This window comes from Pyrgilauda ruficollis, unplaced genomic scaffold (assembly GCF_017590135.1).
Source record: "Pyrgilauda ruficollis isolate IOZ18807 unplaced genomic scaffold, ASM1759013v1 scaffold188, whole genome shotgun sequence".
NCBI classification, from domain to species: Eukaryota; Metazoa; Chordata; class Aves; order Passeriformes; family Passeridae; genus Pyrgilauda; species Pyrgilauda ruficollis.
In genome coordinates, this window is record NW_024517873.1 from 190,506 (window position 1) to 211,306 (window position 20,801).

The following is a 20,801-nucleotide window of genomic DNA, read 5'->3' on the forward strand; positions in this document are numbered from 1 at the left end:
AACCACCAGCTTTGGGATTTGGGTTTTTTTTCCCTGTTTCCGCCTCCCTGACCCGGCCTTCACTCACTTCCTGTGCTGAGCCCCGAAACCCCCAGCACAGGCAGCAGCAGGAAATAACTGCCAGGAAGGAGAGGGCAGGGAATGTGTCCGGTGCAGCTGCTGGCCCTGGGGCTGTCCGGCGGGATGGGGAGGGGGTACCCACGTGCAGGACCACGGCAGTTGGGGTCCCCCACCCTCACCTGCAGGCAGGCCAGGCCCCTCAAGTGTGGGTGACCAGGGCAGGAATGGGAGCCTCCTGAGCACCAGCTCCCATGGTGGCTCTGCAGTTGAATCCTGACAGCAGAGCCAGGAGCAGGACAAGACAACTTCCCTGAGCCGTGGGGCAGCCCCCAAGGGCTTGGAGGCCCCTGCACAGCAGGCTTGCCTCTGTCTTAGTGCTGGGGAACCTGGGCAGGCCCCTAAGTCCCTGCACCATGGGCCTCTACTGGGGAGAGAGTGGATGCAGGTAGGAAATGGCCTCTTGGTGAAGCCAGGGCAGAGGCTTCCTGCACCTCTGGGCACTACTCACCAGCACCTCATCCTGCCTGCCTGAATGGGCATACCCTGGGGCTTGGGGGGATGGAGCCATGTGGGGTGATCCCAGAAGAGGGTGGCTGTGCCTTTGATCATCATTTGGTGGGACCAACACCAGCCAGTCCCAGCTCAACACTGAAGTGCCCCTAAGGTGCCCAGAACCCATGTGAACATCACTAGAGGCCCTCAGGAGCCCTCACTTCATCAACAGGATACTGGGGAGAGCAACTGCTTCTTGCCCAGGGTAGGAAAGCCTCACAGGCATGGTGTGGGAGGGACTGCAGGCTCTGGAATCCGGATTTTCCCCTGTAAGGAAATATCTCAACCAGCATCCCTCTCCTCTGCTCCACCAGAGCAGGCGCCGTGCAGCACTAAAGCCTCCCTGCTCCAGCCAGGACTGAGGGGTATGGCAGTGCTCCCAGGCTGGGGAAGCCAGATCCCATGGGAGGACGTGCCAGGAATGGGGCCCGGGAGAGGGTGAGGGGCCCCTCTATGAAGCAGGACACAAGGCAGTGCTGAGCTGGTGCAGTCAAGGGCCCTGTCACTCCAGCTGGGGAGCAGCAGCTGGACTGGTGTGACACTGGTAAGGGGAGATGTTGGGACTGGAAGGAGGCTGGAGTGGGGCAAGGAACACACGGGGCTGACTCTGTGGTGATGGGGTCACCCAGCCCAAGCACTATGCAGTCCCCAGGGGAGTTCCCAGTGCTGGCCAGAGTGGATGGTGATGGATGGTGATGTCATGCAGGAGCAGTGGGGGTGCCCATGCCCAGGATCTCGTAGCTAAAATAACCCTTATTTTATTTATACCAAAGTCTCAGGGACCCTCATGATAAATGCAAAGACAGAGAAAAGCCTCAGGAACATGCCCAGTGCTGGGCCAGGCCTTGGGGCCATGCACAGCACAGTGTCTGTGCCGTGGGATGAGAGCCCCTGCCCACCCCTGCCAGGTGTCCGAGGGCGCTGAGCCCTCACCGGCGGTACCGGTAACGCTTGAAGTGGAACCAGAGCTGGAAGATGCCATTGGCAAACTGGCAGCGGAAGCCGTGGCGGTGGGAATACTCCCACTCCCTGTTGACGATCTTGAAGGCAATGTCCTCATAGGGTGGCCCGGCATGGAAGCGCAGGATGGCAAAGTCCTTGTTGTCCTGGCAGGCCTCCAGGAAGTACTCGGGCGTCGAGCGCTTGTCAATGAGGTCGGGGTAGAAGATGTTGAACTTATAGCCCTGCACGATCTTGGGGGGGGGGTTGTCGAAGTCGTAATGGGTCTGGTTGTACTTGTTCCACTCGAAGCCTGTGTGCACGCGGTTGAAGAAGCGGGGCTTGCGGGGCCGGTACTTGTCAGCCCACAGATAGGCCTTGCCCGTGAGCGGCATCTCCACGCTGAACTGCGCCTCGTCCGCGCCCATGCCCTCCTTGGCCTTACGGAAGAAGATGTCGTCGGTGCTCTCGGAAGCGTCACCTATAGGGGAGGAGAGGTGACATCAGGTTCTGCGGTGCCAGCCAGGCCTGGGCCATGCAACACTGCCCCAAGGCATGCAGAGAGAAGGAGCTGCTGTGTAGAGGATGCAGAACTGGATACGGGAATGCACGGGCTGCCCTGTGGGCTCTGAGTGGGCACTGGACTGAGCTATGCAGGAAAACTCAACCAAAACCCCCGTCCTGCCTGTCTGCACCCAAACACCTTGGTGGTACTGAGGCAGGTCTCCCAAGGAGTACCAGCAGCCTGAGCACCATCTCCCTGCTCCTGCCCAGGCCACAGTGCCCTTTGCTCCAGGGGCAGCCCTCTGTCAGGTCAGCTCTGCGTGCCTGACCCAGATCCAGCTCTTGCCCTTTCCTGAGGGCACTGTCCCTCTCCAGTCCTGCACCCTGAATCACAGCATGCCCCCCATGCTGGGCAGGCTGCCCTGGGGCTCACCTGTCACCTGGAGCTGCTGGCGCAGGAGCAGCAGCCGGTGCGTGTCCTCCTCGGCCTCCAGCACGTGGGCGTCGAAGGGCAGTTCATTGGGGCCCAGCAGCCGGGGGCTGTACTTGCCCGCATCGTAGTCATCCAGGCTCTGCTGGATCAGATCCTCCTCCATCAGCACAGCCTCCCCCTCTGCCTCTCCCTTGGCCTCTGTGTCCTGCTCTGCCTCTGGCTCTGAGGATGGCCCTGGCTGCGCCTCAAGGCTCTCCTCGGGATCCAGCCTGCATGGAATGGAGAAGAGAGGACTGGGACGGGGATGGTACCCTCGTTGGCTGCTCACCTGAGCTCTGCCTCAGGAAGGGTGAGGGCACAAGACTGCCTTTGTGCCCGGGGACAGGGCCAGGTGTTTGCTCACCTGTCACTGGGGGAAGCTGGCTCCCGCTTGATGATTGGGAAGAGCGGTTCACTCTCCACACCCTGCTCCTGCTTCAGCTTGTACAGCTTCTGACGCAGCACGTCCTGGTGCCGCTCCCGCAACCTGAGAGAGGAGAGGAGCCGTCAGGTCCCACCCAGCAGAACCACCTCACTCCCACTGCCCAAAAGCTTTGACACCTACGTCCATGGGCAGAAACCTGCCGGGTTGGATGGCTTTGGGCTGAATAAGCCCCAGCTCAGTTCTCTCTTAAGAGACCTCACTAAACATCACCACTGCAGAAGGGACTGTGTGTCTCACCCTGCTCCCCTCTTGGAAATCAGCCATCTCAGAAAGGCAGAACACCCTCCCCCATTCCCTCCTCCAGTTTGGTTTAGGCCTTCCCAGCTCTGCCCATGGCAGGGTCTGCACTGCTGCCACTCTCTGCTCTCACCTGGCCCGAGCCATGTAAGCCTTCAGCTGCTGCAGGAGGCTCTCCCAGTACCCAATGTCCAGGTTGGGCCCTCCCGCCCGGATCTTGCTCTCGATGCCCTGGTACAGAGCTTGCAGCTGGTTGTACGTCTTCCCCTTGAACACAGACTGCACATCTGAGCTGACTGAGGCGTTGACACCATCCCGACGCTCCCCTGGACAGGCGAGGGCAGCTGGTCAGTCTCCAGGCACCCAGCTGCACTCATCCCGGTTCTGCTGACAGCAGGAGGCCAGGCCTCAGCCAGAGACAGCTGCCAGACCCACAGCCTGCATCCAGCAGGTCCGAGAGAGCCCCTCTGAGCCTGAGCACACATGGTGACCCACCACTCACAGACCCCGACACCCACACCAGGCTCTGCTCTCCTGCTCACCTGGTCCTCCTTTCCCAGAGGCCTCCAGCTTGCGGAGCTTGGCTATCTCATCCTCCGTGATGATGGTCATGTCCCTCCAGAAGTCCACATTCTTTCCTTGCTCCAGCTCCATGTACACCTGCAGGCAGAAGACACATCAGACACCTGCTCCGCACCAGGGGCAGGAAAGCAGAGCTGGTAGAGCACCCCTGAGCCCAGGCAGAGAGCCAGCAGAGCAGGCACCTGGATGTCCTCCACCAGGTCCTCCATGTCGGAGACGGTCAAGCCGTTGAGGAAGGTGTAGGGCTCGTGCATCTCCACAGCCAAGTCATCATCCTCTGCACTGATGTACTTGGCCAGAAGATCGATGGGCTTTGCCCTCCCATCCCGAATCCGGATCTTGGACCTGGTGAAGGGACAGGAACAGAGGGACAGTGGGGGACTCTGAGCAGTGCCATCCTCTGCCCCATGCCAGGCCTGGCTCTGAGCAGGGTGCACACCTACCTCAGCTTAGCCTGCTGCAAGTGGAAGTTGTCCTCCTGCTCTTCCCAGGTTTTGAAGTGCTCTGCCTCCTTCTCCCGCTGCAGCATCTCCAGCTCCTGCTCCCGCATGGCTTTTTCCCGCTCCCGCTCCAGGCGCAGCTGCTTCACCTGCCCAGGGTGACAAAGCTGTGAGACCACTGTGGATGGGCCCCTGTGCAGACACCCAGACCCCTGCTTGAGGACACAGCCATGACATGACCTGTCCCTGAGTTGCCCTGGCTCCTGCCTTCAGCCCAAGCTCCTGGAGAGTGGGGAGCCAGTGGGGCCAGGTTGCGTGGGTCACTGCCAGCCCCGTGGGTGACAGGGGACAAAGGCACAACGGAGTGCCTCAGTGTTGCGACCTGGCATTGTCCTCCTCAGCACCTCCTGAGCTCAAACCTAAGGGAAGGTTTCTCATCCTGGAATAACAGAAGCCAGGGTTTATGGCCCCCACAATTCTACAGGCTGGACACAGCCAGGAGAAGAAAATGGGACTTCCCAGTGAGAACCAGGCTGTAAACAGGGCTGTCAGACAATGACATGGAAAGGACATCTTATCCCACCTTCTGCAGCTCCAGGCGATTGTCCTCCTGGATTCGCTTGTTCCTCTCCTTCAGGTCCTTCTCGTCCAGATGGCTGATCCCTTTCTTTTCCAGTGCCTTAAACAGAATGGCCAAGGGAAGCTGTGGAACCCAAGGACCTCCACAGTCCCTCGTTGGCTAGCAAATGCTACTCCCTTCATCTGTTTCTGCTGCTCCAGTGAGGTCTGATCCTGTTGAAAGTCCCTAAATCACTCAAATGCTGCTCCCAAAGTCCCTCAGCAAACCCAGGCTCAGCCCACGTAGCCCACCCGGCCTGGTAAGGTGAGTGCCAGCACAACAGTGTCATGGAATCATGAGGGAAGGGACCTTAAAGATCATCTCATTCCACTCCCTGCCATGGCAGGGACACCTCCCACTGTCCCAGGTCACTCCAAGCCCTGTCCAGCCTGGCCTTGGGCACTGCCAGGGATCCAGGGGCAGCCACAGCTGCTCTGGGCACCCTGTGCCAGGGCCTGCCCACCCTGCCAGGGAACAACTTCTGCCCAACATCCCATCCAACCCTGCCCTCTGGCAGTGGGAAGCCATATCTTGTCCCTCCAGGTCCTTGTCAAGGTCCTGTCCAGCTCTCCTGGAGCCTTTGTAGCCACTGGGAAGAGGTCTAAGGTCTCCCCAGAGCCTCCTCTTCTCCAGAGAGCCTTCTCTTCTCCCCAAGAAGAGGTCTAAGGTCTCCCCAGAGCTTCCTCTTCTCCAGTGAGCCTTCTCTTCTCCCCAACCCTGAACACCCCCAGCTCTCTGTCATTCCTGTGGCAGAAATGCAGCATTCCTGTTATCATCTCCATGTCCCTGACTCAGTAAATGCTGCCCAGCACTCAGCCTACAGCTCCCAGCAGCTTCAAGACCCTCTCCTGCCCTCGACCCATCATCTTATCTCCCTGCCCTGGATACGGACCCCACCTGAGGCACAGATGCCCCTGACTACCCCTGCCTGTTCCATTTGGCTGCAGGGCCAGGGCAGAGCTCACCTTGCTCCAGATGAATGTGCCCAGGAGGTTGTTGTCCCCAAAGGGATTGTCGGTGTTGGTGTAGCCCATGTACTCCTCACCCCAGCCCATCTTCTCCCGCTTCTTTCTCTCCTTGGCCTCCTTCTTGGCCAACCTCCGTGCCCGCTTCTCCTCGGGCGTCTCCAGGGCCTTCATCAGAGCCGCCTGTTTCTTCTTCTCCTCCCTCAGCCTCAGCCGCTCCTGCAGGCTCAGCTGCTGCCCCGGCTCCTCCCGGCCCCGGGGCCGCGGCGGGGAGGGGGAGCTGACGGAGGACACGGAGGACTTGGATCCATCTCTCCTGCGGCGCCGCTCCCGGCTCCGCGCTGCCCTGTCCCGCCCGCGCTCCGGGCTGGAGCCGGACGAGCAGCCCCGGGACCGTGAGCGCTGTTTCCTCCGGTCCTTATGGTGCCGCTCCCGGCTGCGGCTTCTTTTCTTCTTTTTCCATTTGTGCCTCTCATCGCCGGAGTCCGAGCTGGTGGGACACAGCCGTGCTTCAGCGGGAGGAGGGCACGGCCGTGCCGGGCACGGGGCTCTCCCCGCCGCAGGTGAGGCCGGCCCAGCACCGGCGCCACCGGCAGCACCGAGACAGCGAGGGGTACCTGCAGCCCCCACCGCCCCAGGCCGGCGTCACGAGCAGCGCTCGGGACCGACCGCCCGCCCCCAGTCCCCGGCCCTCCCCGAGACCGGCGGGACCGAGCTCACCCTCCCGTCCCCCGCCGGGCCCGGCGGTGCGGACAGCGGCCGGGTCGGGCCGCGCGGGCCCCGGCACGCCAGCCCCGCTTCCCCACAGCCACGGCGCGGCCCTCCGGGCCCCGTGCGCACTCACCCAGAGCTCGGCTCCCGGCGTCGGTCCCGGCTCCGGCTGCGGTGTCGCCGCCCGTGGCTCCCGGACCGCGAGCGCCCCCGGTCCCGATCCCGGTTCCGTTCCTTTTCCCGGTCCCGGTCTCTTTCCCGTTCCTTTTCCCGGTCCCGGTCCCGCTCCGAGCGGCCGCCCCGGGCCGGGCTGCGCGACCCGGAGCCCATCGGCAGCGACAGCTCCACCCCGGGGCCTCGAGGGGCCTCAGTTCACCAGGCTGCCCCGCCGCCCGCCTGCGCCCGCCCCGCCCCAGCAGCGGCCCCAGCGCAGACAGGCGGGCGGCGGGCAGCCCCGCGGCTGGGCGGAGCCTGCCCCATCCCCGCCCCTCCCCTTGCCCGGCCGGGCCCGCGGCGCGCACAGACGGAGGCGGAGGCGCGGAGCTGAGCACAGACTGCAGAACGCTTTATGGGAGCGGGTACAGAGCTCTGGAAAAGGGGCTCCCCGGAGAAGGAGGGGAAAAACTCTCAAAACAACCGAGAAAAGAAAAACCGCGCCCAGGCCTCGAGCCCCCGGAGCCGAGACGGGATCACAGCCCAACATCGGAGACCCCGTCCGGCCGCGCCCCCTCCGCCGGACATTGGGCACGGGCACGGCACGAACAGCGACATCCGCGGGGACATCCACCAGGACACGTGGGGACAGGGACAGTCACCAGGACAGACGGGGGTGGGGACAGGGACAGGCACCAGGACAGACCTGGCGCGCGTAGACATGGACAGAAAACCCCTCAGCCATGACCCCAGACGCCGCCTCAGCCCCGGCGTTCTCCTTGTCCACTCGGGGGGCGCTGGAGCAGTGGCTGGCAGTGAGAAGGGGAATGCGGGGGGCGATGGAGCCCTGCAAACGCCTCTGCCTGCCTTGGACCGAGGCGTGTGCGTGCTCTGGCTTCACTGAAACACTCCCCAAGGTGCAATTCCAGCACACGTGGCCGGAGAGGCAGCGGCAACCAAGAGCTGCATCCACTCTGTGCGTGTTGAGGGTCCCTACGAGCCCCCGGGTTTGCCCCAGAGCCTTTACAGGAGCCTGACTGCAAACTCAAGGACAGAGATGCCCATTTTCTCCTGCCGGCCTCTTACCTGGCAGGGAGAGCTCACCTGCAGCCCCAGCACCAGGCAATGGTCACGGCATGTTCCACAGAGTCTGAGCTCCCAGCTGGGACCATGGGGATGAAGGACAGCAGTGCACAGACCTGTGTGGGAAGGAGCTGTCCTGCAGGGTCAAATCTCAGAGTACAAGACTCGTGGTGCCTCCTTTAATGATGGGGAGCCTGGACAGCACCTGCGGGGTCACTAAGGGGAGCCCAGCACAGAACAGCACCTCAAGTCCAGAATGAGCTGAAGTGCAGGTGGAGGAACACTCAGGCCAGGGATGCTCTTTCCCATGGGCAAGTGCTGTTCCTGCCCAGGCAGCACTGGCAGTGCCTGTGACATGCTCCAGAGCTTCTGCTGCTCCCTTGCCCTGCTATGCAGAGGGGGCCAAGAATGAGCTCTAAAATGCAAGGTCCTTTCAGCCTCCATGGGAAGCAGTTCCCCAGCACTGGGAGCTGCTGGGACAGGAGGTGACACAGCAGGGATTGTGCCAGCCTGAACAGGGGCAGTTTCTATTTCAGATCAACATCTGCCTACAGGAAGGTTCCTCCTTATCCCTTGACAAAGCTGTTCTAAGCCTTTGCCTGTCGTCTTACAGGACCACCCCAGCCCATCCAGACCTGCTCCAAAGGGTCCAGCATTACAGAACTGCACAAGGATCACCTCAAAAAGGGAAGACAATTCTTTGAATTGAATGAACATGCTGCAGGAGCTCTGGGTTTACACCCTCAGGACCCAAGCACAGCTCCACCTCACAAAGCTCATTCTCTGGGACACTCCCTGCACACACACCAAGCAGCTTTAGAGACCCCCTAGAAATGAGGGGAAGGAATAAAATCTCCACTGATGCTTGAACCATCTCAAACAGGATGCTTGATTTCAGGTGGCTGGAAAGTCCTGACGAGGCCAAACGCTCCAGCCCCTGACTGAGGTGGTTCCAGGGCAGGGGCCTGGCTCAGAACAGCTCCAGCCACCCTGGTTCCCCCCCAGAGCCCCCTCCTCTAGCACAGCTCCCAACAGCAGCAGCTGCAGCAGGGATGTGGCTTTCTCTGGCCGTTCTACACACACTGCTGGGGAAAAAGAGGTTGAATTTTTAGCTTTTCGAAGCTCCTTGCCTTGAGCCCAAAGGCAGGTGAGGCTGTAGGTACTGCATGGCTCCCATTCCCCTCCACCAACCCTGAGCCCCCCAGCCTGCAGAGCCCCCCACAGGAAGGTGGGATGGGACAGGAGCTGCAGCTGGGAGAATGAGCTGCCAAGCAGCGACAGAAAGGGGAGAGTTTCTTGAGAGACTTTTGATAGACTATTTGGTAAATACATGGATACATGAACAGCAGCAACTTGCACAATCCCCAGACTGTGCTCCCAAGAAGCACAACTCACAGCCTTCTGCATCTACAGGCAGGGAAGGGAAGTCCAGGTCCTGTATTCTGGGCAAGAAAAAAAAATCAATTCCTGAAGATTCTCACTAAGTTCAGTACAGTACAGAAGGAAGAGCTTCCCATCAGCCCAGCTACCTTCTGGGACCCAACATAACCACTCCTGAGTGCTGCTGAGATTGTGGGGACTGAGGCCTGAGAGCAGGGTCCTGCTTCCCCACCCCTCTACCTGGAATCCCAAGGACAGTAAAGATTGTAAAGGGAATAAAGAGACTCTTTCTCAAGCGAGGTTCATAAAGCACACAAACAAGACCTGTCTCCCTCTAGTCTAAAGGACTTTCTGTTTTCTGTCTGGGAGATAAGGACAGGATTGCTGGATTCCAGACTATGCTATGTGTTCTGCTGATGGATGAGGCTGAACACTACCCCTGACATCACATTCTCTCACCTATCGCCCACAGCCCTTGCAAAGCAAACCCTCTCAGATAGCCACAGCAGGGATTTCCACCAGCAGACGTGACCCCAGGCACCACCCCAGTCACCCAGCTTTCTGTCCAAGAGTCCGTGAGCACAGCAGTGCTGGCACAATTCCGTGGCAGAGCCAGGCTCCCATTCCTGCCTCCAGTGACTGGACGTGCCCTTGTGTCTCTGCCTGCCCTGAGGGGCACAGGGGACGTGTGAACCCAGTGTCCGTGACCCCAGGGTACACCCACGAGCACGTGAGGGGCTGAGCGGCTCCAGGAGGATGCAGGGTCTGGACAAGCCCCACATGGGCTGGGCAGAGTGGGGAAATTGCCCTCCAGCGTGGCCAGGCTTGGGAGGTGCCCAGTTCCCATCTGTCCGTGCCAGCAGGCGGTGGCCACTTGGATGAGGTGTGGACTCCAAGCATAGAGGGAGGGGTGGCGCAGCAGTGCAGCACAGGGTGAAGGTGGAACCCATCACGACTTCGGGGAGAGCTGAGGAGTCCACGTCGCTGTCACCAGGAACTGTGCTGTCCCGCACGGTGTCACAGACAGGAGAAGTCACTAGAGAGTTTGGATCCAAGTGAATTGGCATGGCTGCTTTGGACTATGGTAACATGGGAGCAATTCTATTCCATGGCCTTTAATACATTTCATTTTCATAGCACCTTTCATCCCAGGGTTTAAGTGCTGTAACGGAAGCAGGTACTGTGCACCCATTAGCACGGGGGAAACCGAGGCACAGAGTGGTTTAGTGATTTGCCTTGGGCCACTTGGAAAAACCGTGGCAGTGTCTGGACAGCCTTAAACCTCCTGACTCCCTCAGCTGGTGAGACCAAACTGCTGCCTCACATGAAGCCACTCCACTCCCTGCCCTCCCCAGCAACGTGCTCCTACCCATTCTTCGGTGAAATCGCATGCTCCTTTTTGATGCACAAATATATGACCAAAAAAAAAAAAAAAGAAAAAAGAAAAAAAAGTGCAGTAAACTAAATGTTTAAAAAAGCACATGTGTGCTGTCTCTGTGCAAAGATAAAAGAAATAAATACATGATTAAAAAATTAAAAAGGTTCACAGTATCACACATGGATAGGTAGCTATGGTAGTGCACATCTGGAAAACACTGTGTTACTACCCAGGATTCTCTACACCCAGCTAGAATTCTCTGCTGGGAGCTGCGGGTGAGCGGGTGGTTTCTTTGCTGCCCACGTCTGGGGTGAGTAGAAATACATGGTTATAGTTTTGCTCCATTCTGAAACGCAGTGCCCGGGATCCTGCAGTGCAGCAATACTGGTGTCAGCAAGCTCTTCCCCATCCACTGGAATGGCTGCATCAACGAAAAGGGAACACATCGACCTGCAGAGGGAATCGCTGCTCTCTGGGACTTCTGTGTCTGCATAGAGATTACTGTAAGAGGCAGAGAGAAGAGAGTCACAGAATCATGAAATCATTAAGGTGGGAATAGATCTCCAAGAATACCAAATTCAGCCATCAGCCCAGCACCACCACCATGTTCACCACTAACCCATGTCCCCAGGTGCCACAGCCACATGTCATTTGAACACTTCCGGGGACAGTGATGCCACCACTGCCTGGGCAGCCTGTTCAAATACCTGACAACCCTCTTTCAGTCAAGACATTTTACCAAATATCCAACCTAAACCTCCCCTAGCACAGTTTGAGGGTGTTTCCTCTTCTCCTGTTCCTTCTTCCCTGGAACAGAAGCTGACCCCCACCTGGCTGCCCCTTCTCTCAGGGAGTTGTGGAGAACAAGGTCCCCCCTGAGCCTCCTTTTCTCCAGGCTGAGCCCCCCCACCTGCTCCTCATCACACTTACGTTTCAGCCCCTTCCCCATGTCCACTCACTTCTCTGGACATGCCCCAGCCCCTCAACATCTTTCTGGTTGTGAGAGGAAAGAGGATCAACCCCTGAGCACCAGTGCCCACATCAATCAGGTCTCTGTTCCGCCAACTTCCCAGCACAACCAGAGGCTGTCCTACGTCTTCCAGAAATGGCAACATGTCTGGGAAACCTGAGCTCCCCAAAGTTCTTCCTGCACCAAACAACTGGGAATAAGCCACAGCCCTTGCTGAGCAGGAGCCCCACGCTGCCAGAGGCCAAGCTGACCTTGCAGAGGGAGCACAAACTCTGACCTCGACCCAGCGGGCACCCGGCACACGGCTGTTGGACACTTACTGTATCGCTCTCCTCATCGGAGACAGAGTGGAGCTGAGTGCTATAGTGGAGCGGGGAGTAAACCCAACTCCTCTCGTCTGTCGGCTGCCAGAGTGGCCAGAGACGGCAGGGAGAATGCAGGGAGAGCAGCAGCAGAGCAGGGAGCAAAGGAGAGAAGAGGAAAAAATAAAAGGAGAAAATAAAAAGAGCAGGAAACAATACAGTAAGAACAGCTGTCCACCTGTAGGGAGAGCACTGAGCCCAGAGCCAGCTCTCAGCAGAGGAGCCCTCCTCATCCTCAGCACACAGTGGCTTCCTGCCAACCGGGACACAGGACCTGTGCCAGCTGCAGTGGGGGTGGCACACCCTCTCCTCTTGTAGGGACAGAGTTTTAGAACTTTTGAGATGTCAGGGAAACCTCAGCTCCCAGCCATGGCATCATCCCAGCTCCAGAGAAACCGAGAGATTTGGGACGTGACTTACCTAAGAGCAGTGACAGCTCTGGGCTCCTGCTACCTGCTACCAGCTCTCACCCTCCCATTTCCAGAGCTCTGTGCATGCTACAAACTGATATCCAGGAGGGCTTTTACAGGGCAACTGGATTTGTTTGTTGTGCCTTCCTCCTTCTTTGCAGAAGGCAGTGAAGCTGGGGTGAGACCATGGAGGATGGTGGCCACAGAAAGGAAAGAGTTATTGCTGAGATCCTGGGGACAGTGGGGTGATGGGAACAAGTACAACACAGGAGGCAAAACACAACTGGACCCTGGAAAGAATGAGGGGAAGGAGGTATGCCTTGAGGGACAGTTATAGCACTGGGAATTGCTGTGAGAAGACACACGCTGCTGCCTACACAGCACAGATTCAAGGGCTGGTCTCTGCTGCCAGTGTTCCCAGGGGGGCCCCATTTATATTGCAAACAGGCTCTTTTGTCTCCAGAGGAGCTTCCACAGAGAAGAAACTGCCCCCTTTGACCCAGCCTGGCATTCGCAAAGGAAGAGAAGCAGAACTGGGTGTTTGGAAGAAGCCTGCAGTGTTCCCAGCCCAGGAACTGAGCGTGACAGTCTACAATGTACAAGGAACTACAAGAAGCCAGAGAAGCTTTGAAGCACTGGGCTCCACATGCTGAACCCCCCATTAACTGCAGCTCCATTAGTAGAGACTGCTGGGAGGAAGGAAGGCTGAGAAGTCCCTGACTGGAGCTTCTCACAGGGCTCTATCAGAGGTACAGGAAACCTCCCCACCACATCAAGCTTGTCCCACATCCTCTTTTTCATCCATGATGGTTCATCCATCCTGACTGAACCACATGCTCCAGCCAGTCTCTTTCAGAGCCTTTTAGGAGCTTGGATGCATGCAGGGAGCTGCAGGAGATAAAGGAGCACCCAGTGCTTGGCATTACCCCTCCCGGTGCCAGAGCAGCCAAACCCAGCTGAGGGGCAGGAGGGGCTGCAGGAGGAGTTGCCTGTTTGCCCAGCAGCACCTTCTTCATGCCATCAGCAACAGCCAGGGGCACATTCCTGCCCCTGCTTCCCCATGCACCCTGCCTGTAACCCAAATGGGAGCACCAGGCTGCACCAGTGAGGCTCCGGCAGCACTGCCACCACCCCCTGGGGACAGCAACTCTCCCAAAGCATGAGAAACTAAATGCTAAACTCCAGAACAATCTCAGCTCTAGATTCAGCCCCTAAAATCTCAAATGCCTCCCTGCATCTTTTGGAAAGGAAAATCCTCCCTGCTCCACAGAACACCTTCAGTGAGAAGGGAGCACACTGGTGAAGCTGAGAAGGGCTGGAGAGCTGAAACCAGCCCTAACTCAGCACCAGCTCCTGCCTCATTTGGTTTATGAGTTTCCCCCCACAAGCTAAAACAGTTCTGTTTGCTACTGGAGTTTTAGAACTTTCAAAACATCTTAATGGTGTCTTTAAAACCCTCTTCCTGGGCTGAGGGAGCTGAGCCTGACATCACCTATAGAGGCCCCAGTGCCTCTCTGGTCAGATCTGGTACTAAGAATCACAGAACAGTTTGGATTGGAAGATCACCCAGTATCCCCCCTTGCCACAGGCAGGGACACCTACCACTATCCCAGGCTGTTTTAAGCCCATCCAGTCTGACCTTGGACACTTCCAGAAAGAGGACAACCACATGTTCTCTGGGTAACCTGTGCTAGGGCCTCACTGCTCTCAGTTTTCCCAAGGGCTGGGTGACACTACGGCCCATGCCAGGGTAGGAGCTGTGTCACCAGCCTGGAGAAAAGGAACAGAGCTCATAATTCTCTCAGATCCTGCAAGGAGATCCACTGGTGTAATTTCAATATGCTTCCCCCATTTCTGCTGGGCTGGTTTCTAACTCAATCCAGAGCCTCAGCCGTTGAGAGAAATGGGATGCTGGCCCCAGTGTTTCAAAGCTGCAGCTCTGCTCCCCTACATGCTGTGCTGGCATGGTCACTTACAATCCCAGAGGAATGCGAGGTAGTTCGGAGTCTGCGCTGGCGGGGAGAGTAAATCCAGTACCTCCCATCTGTGAACTGAGTGGCCCCAGAACAAGTGAGGTGAGAAAGGAAACAGAGGAAAAAAAGGGTGATGTGAAAGAGAGGATGAAAGAGAAAGCAAAAAACAAGGGGTTGGGCAACTCCAGGCCTGAACGGGTGAGCAGGTGGGAAAGCCGTGCAGGGAAGAGCGGCGCCCATGCCCTGCCACACTCTGCACTTTTATTCCCTGGGGATAAACAGGAGAATGAAGTGCTCTCCAGGAGCAGGCTTCAGTCATCAGATCACAGTCTCCTGGGACTGGCCAAATCCTCCTCTGCACACGCCATCCCTTCACCCACCACCGCCCCTGAGCACTCCTGCAGGAGCAGCTGTGGTGCTACGCGAGCGCACGTGTGCAGCCTCACCTGAGCTCCAGCTCAAGCGGTTTTCCAAGGAGAGTGCCCATGGGAACTCAAATCAGCTTTTCCCTTCATCCCAGCAGTGATAAACACTCCACAGCACACGACACACATTTAATGCAAAACTCAGACTCAGATGAAGTATGAAATGCTGATGAGCAGTCAGTCACACTCTCTGTGAACACACTCTGCAGAATTTTCTCTTGGATAGAGCTGCCCCTCAAGCTGGGGGCAGTCCATATGCCCAGGGACAGGGAGGAAGAGCAGCTGACCCTCACCAGAAGAGACTTGCCAGGGGAGCAGGCAGGATCTGCCTGCACACAGCTGCCATCCACAGGCAAGGAGGGGGCAGTGTTAGAGGAGCCGTTTGCATTTTGAACAGCATGCATCCAACCCCAAACAAGCTGTAAAACAAGGCTGATTCCTTCCACAGCTCCCACAAGCCTCAGAGTGACTCAGCAATGAGTGAGCAGCTCTGCAGCAGAGTCACAAGAGCCCAGGGAAAGGCCAATACTGCATTTTAGTTTAGCCCGAAGAGCCCACTGCATGGGCCCAGGTTGTCTCCAGCACCACAGAACCGACAGCAACAAGTCAGAGCAGGGAGGAGCCGGGCACCTCTTTTAATGAGGGTTCCAGTGCCCAGGCACGAGAGAGAGCTCAGCTCTCACGGGACAGGCACTCAGCTGTGCTCTGGGAATCCATGGGACAGGTACATGTTGCTAAAAAACCTCTTCTCTGGTCTGCAGAAGTTGCTCAGCCATTGTGGGAGCTGAGTGAGGACCAGCGCCAGGCTCCACGGCACTCTGCTGCCAACCACCAACTTACTCCCTGGCTCAGCACTAGACTCCCACTGCATCACCTAATGCAGCCTGCAGGGAAAGGAAAAGCCGGAGTTCACCAGAGCCCAAGGTCACCCTCTGCAACCACCTCCCTTTGGGTCTAGGCCATGTTTGTGTCAGGAAAGGAGCCAAGATCTCTGGCTGAGGAAGGAAGAACCTCTCTGTTGCACCCACATCACCTTGGCTTGTCCCAGAGCAAATGTGCTGGCCTAGACAAACACTGGTGCTTGGAAGTAGAGCAGCACAGCTACAGCTACATCCACATCCACAGCAGGAGTGCCACCTGCGTGAGCCCCACTACATGCTGTTCCGAGTTCTCCAAGTTTAATCCAGTTCCCTGCATTTAGAAATCCACCCAGCACCGAGGTCTCAAGGTGCTTCACACCAAGATGGTGCAGGGCAGCCACTGCCCAACCCGACTGCCTGGAACGATACTGACAGCCTTGTCCAACCCTTCCCGTCACCCCCCAAGGGCCAGGTGGAGAAGGTCTCTTACAAAGTAGATGTCTGTGACTGGCACGTCATCTTCATCCGAGGCCTGGCTGGCTGGCTCCGAGGCCTGGCTGGCCGTCTCCACCTCTACGGTGGCTGTGGATGTGACAATGGCACAGGCTGAAGAAGCTGCCTCTCTGCACAGGGGAAAGAAATGACAGTCTAGTCACTGCAGTCAGGACAGGAGCAAGCAAAATGGATTTATTACAGAGGAGCTTCTGAAGATGCTATGCCATGACATCCTGAAAGGTCATGTCAGGGCAGGTCAGTACTGTGCTCAGCCTCACTGAACACCCATGACTCCAGCAAAGCTGGAGCCCAGCAAAGCCTCCAGCACCAGCACCCACAGCTCAAAACCCACTGTGCAGGATCTATAACACTCTAAAACACTCACTCTTTGACTTCTTCTTCAGGAGCTACAATCTCAACGTCACACTTGGGCTCCAGCTCGACACTGATTTGCTGAACCTCCTCCTGGACCCGCACCTCCTCGTGTGACCTGGAAACCAAAGGGGAGACAGGCCCAAAGACTCAGCTGGACGTGTTATGCATAGCCCTCAATTTTAGGTCAGCCTGAATCAGTCCAGAGCCAGCCAAGCCTCTTATGCAGCTCTGACCCGGCACACAGCTGCTGCTGCAGCTACCGTGCCACTGGGCTCCCAGCAGACTCAATGGCTGATTTCAGCTCAGAGGGAGCACTCAGACCTCCCAGGATTGAGGGTTTGGATAACCAAAACTCCCAGGAAATAGAGAGGGAGGATTACAGCACTCAGAATTAACAAGGTGGGAAAAGAGGACAAGAACAAAGGAGTTAAACAGCCAGTGCAGCAGGAAAGATGGGCAGTGTCAAATGGAGCATGGGAGCAAAGAGAACTGACCTCCAGGGAAAGCCTGTGTCCAGAGTCAGCCTGCCACCAGGCCAGAGCCTCTGACCTCTTCCAAAACTCCCAGCACACCAAAGCTGCTCCAGGATTGAGATTTATCTGCACACTCTGGAACTGCCTCTGACAATCTTCACTTTAATACCTCATGCTATTAAAGTAACTACTTGTGCCAGCAGGGCTGGCTGCACTGTCCCCATGGGAAGGAGCAGCAAGAGCCTGCCCAGCCAAGGGCCAGTTGTCAGAGAAGGGGTGAGCTCTGGGTTCACTGACAGCACTGCCCTGCTCCAGGCTGGCTCTGACCAGTGGGCAGCACTTCAGTCCAGCTCCATGCACAGAACTTGCTACACTCTTCCTCACAGGGCTGGACCTCAAACTGGACTGAACTCCCCAGCAGACCAGAACAACCAGAGGTGTGACACATTCTTGAGCAAATTGGGTAAGGTTTTTTCCATCTCAGCTCAGGAATGTAAATTCTTTCTTTAATAAATTCGTGTCTGCACTGGTTTTCACCAGGGGATCGCAGAGAGCTCCACAAGTGCACAGGTCCCTACTCTCCCAGGAAGGGCACATAGAGGCACTGGCATTAGAAAGGGACAAATTAGGCAAAAAACAACAAAGGTGGCCACACCTGCAGACAGTCAGTGTAGCTCTGGCAAATCTGTGATAGACAGATCTACTCTGACCACGCCACTGAGCTCCCTGAATGCTCCCAGGTCATTCTGACTCACCTGCCCCATTTCTGGAGGAGCAGTCATCACATACTACAGCAGCTCCGTCCCTCCAGGAGGAACTGCTGAGTCTGAACGGTTTTGGATGAAGTCACTGCATTTGCCACCTGGGCCCCACCACTGAGGCTTGGGTTTAAGTCTCCAATTTTCAGCAATTTCTAACATTGGATTCTGCAGGATAGAGGTGCTTCACAAGTCCCTGACACTTCTCACAGTGAGCAGGTCCCTGCCCTCCAGGGACAGGAATTTGCCAGGATTCAGCAACATCCCGAGGTATTTTTCATTAGGAAACACCATAGAAAGGGATTTTTTCACAGTGCTTGTCAACTGAACTCAGCAAATCACTCAAAGCTTGGAACAGCAGCAGATGCCTGTGACATGGGGCAAACCCTCATCTTCCAAAGACCTTTCCTTCCAAGCACCAAACACTGACTGCAGGGAGAGAGGATATCAGCCTGTCAGGCTCCTCTGGCTATGGCACATCCTAGGACTGAGTCTCTGATGTCATTTCAAAGCTTACTACACCTACACAATGTCCTGGAAAGCGAGGGCAGAGCCAGCAGCACCCGCTGGCTCCTCGTGCAGATCCTGCTGACATGGGCAATGGGGTAATTTTTACTGATGCAAAATAATTCCACAATAATTCACAATAATTTAATGGTAAGAGCCTCTAAAATCAGACACCCCTCTGCAGCACAGCATTTCTGTCCTACCTTGCCCTTGGCTCTGAGACACCACAGGAGGAAAAAAGCCTCACAGATTTCTGAAAACACTGGAAGCTACTTCTGTGAGGACTGAGTGTGCTCAGTGCCTCACAAAGTCAAAGCCCTTTCACTTTGCCCAGGCCACAGACAGATGCTCAGAGGAGGAATGTTTCTGCTGTCAGGGCTCACTTACTTGCTTAAAGGGACTTAAATGACTTTTCTTGACTCTGGTGCTGGGTGGGTGGGTAAATTTGGACAACACTGTTGTCCCCTTTCCTATCAAATAATTGGTATTTTCAAAGCACTAAGAGATTTGCTTTGCAAGGAAAATTCTGTGTAAGAAATGGGGATAATCTGATTGCAGAAGCAGCTCAGCATCCACGCCAAAATCCTGGAGCTGCTGAAATTCCCACTCAGCCCTCTAAGCGACCTTTGCACAGGGATAAACATGAGATCTCTGTGCAGCAGAGAGAAGATGAGACAAGACGACAGGAGACCCATTTCTCACCTGCCATCCTGCCCTGAGGAGTGTGTACGCCTCCTGTGGAAAGAAAACAGAAGAGTTTGGAGGAGCAATTTAAGCCAGAAATCCTGCACTGTCCCCAAATCTACCTCCACATCCCATGAGGGAGATGTTCTACTTAACAGCTGACACTTCTTCCAGCAATAATTAATCCCATCAAAGCTGTGTCTGCTTGCTCCCAGGAGAGATTTAATTAAAACCGGTCATTAGCATTCCAGAGTGCAGGGCAGCCTGCCGGGATCTGCAGCAGGGAGAGCAGCAGCAGCCACTCAGCACCAGTGGGAGCAGGGAATTCTCCTCCTCACCTGTACCTGGGCTGCTCAGAGGACTCCGAGGGGGATCGCTCGGGAACAGAGAGAGATGTTGACGATAGTGTCGTGGCTATGGAGGCCGTGGTAGCTTCTTCAAAGGAAGGAGGAGTGCAAGGGAGCAGGTCTGGCCTGCCTGCTGGCCCAGAGCAGGGCAGGGGAGAGGCAGGAAGAAGAGATGATTAAGTCAAACACCAACACTTCACCTACACCAGCCCCGTGTGAGGCTGTTCCACCATGAACCTGCACACCCACACTGGGACTGGGCACTCAAACCACAGACAGGCAGAAGTTTAGACGGGTCATGACAGCCTCTCCCAAGGCATCCTCTGGGGAGAGCCAGTCAGCACCACTTCTAGCACAACAGGCAGGGAATAGAATGCCAATGAAGACTTCTCACTGGTTACCAAAGCTGGATTAAAGGCTTGGATCACCAGGGACAAATATCCAAGTGAATTAAGAGGTGAACTGAGTGTTCAGTGCTTTGCTCAGGGAGCAATCCAACATCCATGCACTGGAGGAGCTTGTCCTCCAGCACTCAGCTGTAAATGCAGCCAGATGGAAGTGAAGGAAAGGCAGCACAGAATCAGCTCATTCCTGTTTTCCAACAGCAAGATCCTGCCTGTTATAACTGCCCAAACACTGTCATTGGAGTGCTGCAGTTCCCAGTCAGCACGCCCCCAAATCTTTTTTTAAAGGGTAGAAAATACAACTTTCTGTTGGCTCTGGGCTATGACTTATGGTGCCCCTTGGCAGCAGCTGTCTTGCAGCAGTGATGCAGGTGACCATTTTTACTGCAGAACCCCACATTGCTGCAAAGAAGGGATTTGGTCTCCTTTGATGCAGAGGTGTTGCATCAAGTACCTGCTGGTGCTGCGACAAAACAATGCACTCTTACCTTCTTCCCTGTCCTGGTTAGGTTTAGCACCTGCAAAGCACAGCAAGACATGCAATGAAGAGCTATCCATGAGGAAAGATCTGCAGTTGGCGCACAGTGGGGAACTTGATGAGAACAAGGGAGGATCCTAAAGAACTGCTAGGAGAGAGAGGGTAACCCCAGAGCCAGTACCCTGCGCGGGGCTGTCACCTTCATCGTCGAGCGTGGGGTAGCTCCTGGCCGCCCGCAGGTCGTACTGGGTGTCGTCCTTGTCAGAGGCCAGCTGGCTGGCCGAGAACGCCGCCGTGGGACCCGCCGTCTTCACGGCCAGCAAGGCACTGCGCCCTTTCTTGGAGGGGGACGACTTCAGAGCTGGGGGAAGGAGGGAGGCACAGAAGGTCAAAGCACCACCACCAGCTACTGTCACATCAAAGGGGCTCTTCCCTTCACAAGGAGAGGCTCTGCCCTCGCACACATCCCTTCTGGACTGAACCCAGGTCAGGTGCAGGGAATGGGTAGGAGTCTGAGCAGACCAAGGCAAGCTGTGACAATCTGAGGGCTCTGCAGTTCTTAGTTTTGCTCTGTATCATGGAATGTTTTTGGGTTGGAAGGGACCATAAAAACACATCTCATTCTACCTCCTCCATGGGCAGGGACATGGGCACTAGAGAAGGCTGCTGCAAGCAACACTGGCCTTGGACACTTCCAGGGATCCAGGGGCAGCCACAGCTGCTCTGGGCAACCTGTACCAGGGCCTGCCCATCCTCAGAT

General features: G+C 56.6%; 2 protein-coding genes across 12 annotated transcripts in view; both read right to left on the reverse strand.

Moving 5' to 3' along the window:
* Positions 1-1,354: 1,354 nt before the first annotated feature.
* Positions 1,355-6,925, reverse strand: CACTIN (cactin, spliceosome C complex subunit). Of its 2 annotated transcripts, none has more exons than XM_041465310.1 (10): positions 6,660-6,925; positions 5,816-6,305; positions 4,815-4,910; positions 4,235-4,380; positions 3,974-4,136; positions 3,752-3,869; positions 3,343-3,535; positions 2,892-3,014; positions 2,489-2,757; positions 1,355-2,032 (listed from the first exon to the last, which is right to left on the reverse strand). In XM_041465310.1, exons 1-10 carry the CDS (start codon positions 6,854-6,856, stop codon positions 1,542-1,544), a joined length of 2,286 nt encoding a protein of 761 aa, XP_041321244.1. In that variant the 5' UTR covers positions 6,857-6,925; the 3' UTR covers positions 1,355-1,541. The 2 variants fall into 2 exon arrangements, with proteins under 2 accessions (XP_041321244.1, XP_041321243.1); XM_041465309.1 differs by having other exon boundaries at positions 2,489-2,781; positions 6,660-6,924.
* A 145-nt stretch (positions 6,926-7,070) lies between these two features.
* The window catches only part of PIP5K1C (phosphatidylinositol-4-phosphate 5-kinase type 1 gamma), a 52,474-nt gene continuing 38,743 nt past the window's right edge, over positions 7,071-20,801 (reverse strand). The window contains exons 12-21 of one of the 10 annotated variants that reach the window (XR_005954927.1): positions 20,223-20,402; positions 20,052-20,081; positions 19,151-19,292; positions 18,831-18,863; positions 16,401-16,505; positions 16,011-16,143; positions 15,501-15,544; positions 14,239-14,313; positions 11,811-11,894; positions 7,071-11,021 (exon numbers count right to left, since the gene is read on the reverse strand). Coding sequence is in view for 9 of the 10 variants with exons in the window: in XM_041465311.1 (XP_041321245.1) it covers positions 11,019-11,021; positions 11,811-11,894; positions 16,011-16,143; positions 16,401-16,505; positions 18,831-18,863; positions 19,151-19,292; positions 20,052-20,081; positions 20,223-20,402 (710 nt within the window). In the remaining variant the exon portion in view is untranslated. The other 9 variants (XM_041465315.1, XM_041465314.1, XM_041465313.1 and 6 more) reach the window with 9 other exon arrangements.

What these genes read in the sequence shown, in the direction of transcription:
- CACTIN (XM_041465309.1), bottom strand. Translation starts at nt 6,856, where the DNA reads ATGGGCTCCGGGTCGCGCAGCCCGGCCCGGGGCGGCCGCTCGGAGCGG. An exon ending in CGCCGGGAGCCGAGCTCTGG is followed by an intron (nt 6,306 to 6,659) that starts GTGAGTGCGCAC and finishes GTGTCCCACCAG; the next exon opens with CTCGGACTCCGGCGATGAGA. An exon ending in TTGCAGCAGGCTAAGCTGAG is followed by an intron (nt 4,137 to 4,234) that starts GTAGGTGTGCAC and finishes TCCCTTCACCAG; the next exon opens with GTCCAAGATCCGGATTCGGG.